The following is a 4338-nucleotide window of genomic DNA, read 5'->3' as shown; positions in this document are numbered from 1 at the left end:
GAAACAAACCAGATCTTTGAAGCAGTAGGTACGATTACTTCAACCAGATGGAAAGCTCATACATGTCACACGTATTCCATATTGGCACGTACGGATCGGCAAGGCTCCACACGCATGTCTTTCATGGTTTGATAAAGTCAAGTAGTAGAAATGAATAGAAAATGCTTTATGTTAGGATCATTGTAATACCACCTTAAGTAATGAGACTGTGTCAATATGTGGACCATCATTTTCTCACTTTAATTAATGACATTTGGTTTTTAATTAAGATTAAAAAGAGGCCAATCAAAACTATATATAAACACACCCGCCAATGCACCATGCATCCATATAATCTAGGAACCACTGGCTCCATTGATCGGGTTGTAGTAGTCGCCATGTCTGTTTACCGCTCTCTCTTCTTGGTGGCCTTCGTTGCGGTCGTGGCTGGTGCATTCCACGCAAGCGCACAACTGGACCCTGGATTCTACGACAAGGTGTGCCCGCAGGCATTGCCGACTATCAAAGCAGTTGTCGAGCAGGCGGTCGCACGCGAAAAGCGCATGGGCGCGTCGTTACTCCGTCTGCACTTCCATGACTGCTTCGCCACTGTAAGATTGAACCATGCATGGCCCAAATTATATACTGGAAGCACCCACATCACATTGTTCTGAGTAGGGCTGTGGTCATATGGTTTTTTTTACTCAGCAGCTCGAACTGAGTCATTTAGTACTGAGTTGAGCCACCACTCGCTCGAGTCAGGGTATGACTCGTCTGAGTTGCGCTAGGTCAGGGTTATTTGCAATATTGACTTGTGGGGTCGAGCCAGACAGTCCAAGTTGGCTCAGACAAGTTGTCAATCCAAAGCTATCGATGGGCCAGCCCTAGCGAGGGTGGGTTTGGACCCAGATCGTGAACTGGTCAGCTGAGCCTGTCTGACTTACACATAGTACTTATAAATGTCTTGGTTTAGACAAAATAACCAAACTATCCTTCCTTTGAGGCCTTGGACATTTTTGGTCCTTGGTGATTTTGATTGTGGAGAGGTGTCATCACACACTTATATCTAACAATCTTTCTTGGTTATCAAGATCTCATACGTGTGGGACATGGCCCACGAGTATAAGATCAAGGCCATTCTTTTCTGGGCCTACCATGAATATGCCATACTTCAGATTCCAGAAATTTTACTGGTCAGATGATCGGAGCATTAGATGATTGGAAAAAATTGGAAATAGACAGTCATATAAAAAGACCAACCAACGCTGGGATTATTGTTATACTCTATAAGAAGGATTTTATTGCTGTGATTTTTTGTTAATTATATGTGGTTTGGATGTAGGGATGTGATGGGTCCCTTCTCTTAGATGACACTCCGACGTTCACCGGCGAGAAGACAGCATTGCCAAACTTAAACTCTGTTAGGGGATTCGATGTCATCGACCAAATCAAGGCTGCTGTGGACTCGGCCTGCTATGGGAGCGTTGTATCATGTGCCGATATCTTGGCCGTCACAGCTCGTGACTCCGTCGTTGCGGTGAGTCGCTCAATCAACCATGCGGCCTGCCCGGCTTCGATCAATTATTTTTGCTAATTATCGTTTATAAGCATAGACTATTAGCTAGGGTGAAAGGCACCCATAAATTTTCTCAGAAAAATGAGTTCTATGGGACACATGGACAGTCAATCATCCATCTGGACCATCCATTTAGATAAACCTACTCAGCCAAAATCTTAGTTATTGTATGATCCTAACCATCCAATCGATGCTTGCAAAATGATGGCTAGATTAGTTATAACAAGCAAGCTACTATAATAAAATGATGGCTAGATAAGTGACTCAGCTCGAAATCCAGTCGAATTGAGTTGACTCATCCGAGTTTTGAGTCGACTCACTGAGTTTTAGAACTCTGGTATCAAGATCACTGCCCTCACATCTAAGTCGTATCTTACATGTATAAATATACATTTTTTTCCTCTACTAAGATAGTATTTGCCCATAATCATCCTGCAGCTGGGAGGGCAACCTTACATTGTACCGTTGGGCCGAAGAGACTCGAGAACCGCCAGCAAGGAAGCAGCAAACACCCGCATCCCAGCGCCATTCTTCAACTTCTCGGCGCTCCTCTCCAGCTTCCAATCACAAGGGCTGACACTTGAGGACCTTGTCATCCTATCTGGGGGCCACACGATCGGCCTGGCCCGGTGCACGAATTTCCGCAGCCACATCTACAACGACACCGATATCGACCCCGCCTTCGCCGACTCGTTGAAAACCGAGTGCCCGGTGACCGGAGACGGCAACAACACCGCGCCGTTGGATGCTACGACAACCGTGTTCGACACTGTATACTACAGTGGGCTGTTGTATAAGAAGGGGTTGCTACATTCCGATCAAGAGCTTTTCAAGGGTGATGGGAGTGCAAGTGATGGCCTGGTGAGTTTCTACAGTGCTAACCCAACTGCATTTTGGGCTGACTTTGGTGTGTCCATAGTCAAAATGGGAAAATTGAACCCCCTTACTGGGTCTGATGGGGAGATTCGTAAAAACTGTAGGAGGGTGAATTAAGGCCATTCGTCAAGTGGGCCACTATAGTACTTTGGTTTGTTTGTTATTTGATGCACTTTTTTTTTTTTTTTGGTATACACTGTGTTGGGATGTGTGCATTTATTTGTTGAAATGCATACTTTATTTTAAATAAATTATATATATTTTCTGCGTTAATATTTTATTTATTGCTAACTTTTAGTTTGTATACATGGAATGGTTATGATTAAGGCATCGTGGAAGCCTACTTGTTCTTAGAGAATGTTTTATTTGGATGCGGGATGAATGGTCTGGTACATTGGGTTGCACTGAACACTTAAGTGCACCCTAGTTCTTTTTAAGACGTGAAGAGTCCAATAAATGATCTGTACCGTCCATTAGTTTCACACCTTCTGTACGGGTCATTTTTATGTTGGAGGATACTGCCCTATAATTAATCTGGACGGTTTAGATAATTTCCAACAAAAGAAGCACTGGTCATAATGTGAACTGTATTCAGTAGGGCCCACCTTAGACAGATAGTCTACTTCTCAAAAGAATTTTTCATGATCAGACTTCATGACCATCCCATCCATGGCTTGGAAACTGATGGTTGTAAGAAAGAATACCAGCGTTTGATTCTTAGGATCTTCCGATTAATGGGTCATTAAGAGTGGGTTTTGACCAAATGGACGGTTCAGATCACTTATTCAACTTAAAATACGTGGGATGCTGAGTATTCCCCTTTCACAATGTGACAATCCTTAAGGGCCCTAGACCTGGGCTTGGTCTTAGCATGTATGGCCTAAACAATGTTCTGTACGGACTTAGGCTCAAGTGATTTTAGCCAGAGCGGACCCGGCCCAACTTCAAATGTAACATGTGCTCTATCCTACAAATATGATTTTGCTGCATGTATCTTATATGTTGACCACTGGTTTCATTTCACTAAATGTCTTTTACCATGTACATGTGTGGGCCCACTTGATCAACGGATGGATGAGGAAATTTCACATGTGATTAGGAAATTGATCAAAGTTTGGGCCTTTCTAGGTTGTGCGCGCAAGAGCCCGCCAAATATTTTTGGTCTCGAGTTTGGGCCCACTATGCTAGGCCCGTGGTATGCTCAGGCCATTGGTCTTGGGCCTCGTAGTGTCAATCTAGAGTGGTACATGAGTCGAACCGAGTCGAGCTTGGTACAGTTCGGCTCGGCTCAGCCAATAGCTAACCCTAGCTTGAAGTGGGTTTGGCTCAATCCTCAAGCCTGATTAGCCAGGTTAGACCAATTCAGTCAACAGCTCGGGCCAGTTCAAGCCGATTTCAAGCTTGTGCGACATTTTCTCAAATGCATAATGCAACTTCAATTTTTCACATAATACAAAACATTAACAACGCTTTACGAGTATTTCATCAAACACTCTGTGAGCAATATCAAAATCAAGATATAAGGGTTGTCTTATAATGTGAGGTTTGTTTTTTCGTAATAATTTATTTCGTATCTATTCCTTCCTCGCCACTAGCTGTAACGGCAGAGAATATTAGCATCCAAAATAACATTTCGTTGAGTCATTTCGTCAAACATTCGCCAAGCAACATCAATATCAAAATAACAGAGTCCCCGAGGTGATTCGATCCGAGTCAATTCGAGTTGAGGTTCGATCCGAGTCGAGTCGAGCTCGGGCATGCTCGAACTCAGCTCAAAAAAAATTGGAGCTCCAAAAACCAGCACAACTTTGTCCAAATCCAATTTCGAGCCTAAGCGAATTGGGCTTTTTCAAGTCTAGTCGAGCAAGATGACCGAGATAACTCGACTGGTGTACAGCTCTGGTCAG

The 4338-nt window shown here is 43.6% G+C and overlaps 1 protein-coding gene across 1 annotated transcript; it reads left to right on the top strand.

Moving 5' to 3' along the window:
• The first annotated feature begins 377 nt into the window (after positions 1-377).
• LOC131254098 (peroxidase RIP1-like) lies at positions 378-2548 on the top strand. Its single transcript, XM_058255114.1, has 3 exons — positions 378-590; positions 1322-1516; positions 1994-2548. The coding sequence occupies exons 1-3, from the start codon at positions 378-380 to the stop codon at positions 2546-2548; spliced, it is 963 nt and encodes a 320-aa protein (XP_058111097.1).
• Positions 2549-4338: the final 1790 nt, after the last annotated feature.

This window comes from Magnolia sinica, chromosome 8 (assembly GCF_029962835.1).
Source record: "Magnolia sinica isolate HGM2019 chromosome 8, MsV1, whole genome shotgun sequence".
NCBI classification, from domain to species: domain Eukaryota; kingdom Viridiplantae; phylum Streptophyta; class Magnoliopsida; order Magnoliales; family Magnoliaceae; genus Magnolia; species Magnolia sinica.
Note: the sequence above shows the minus strand (reverse complement) of the source record. Positions and strands in the feature narration are given on the sequence as shown.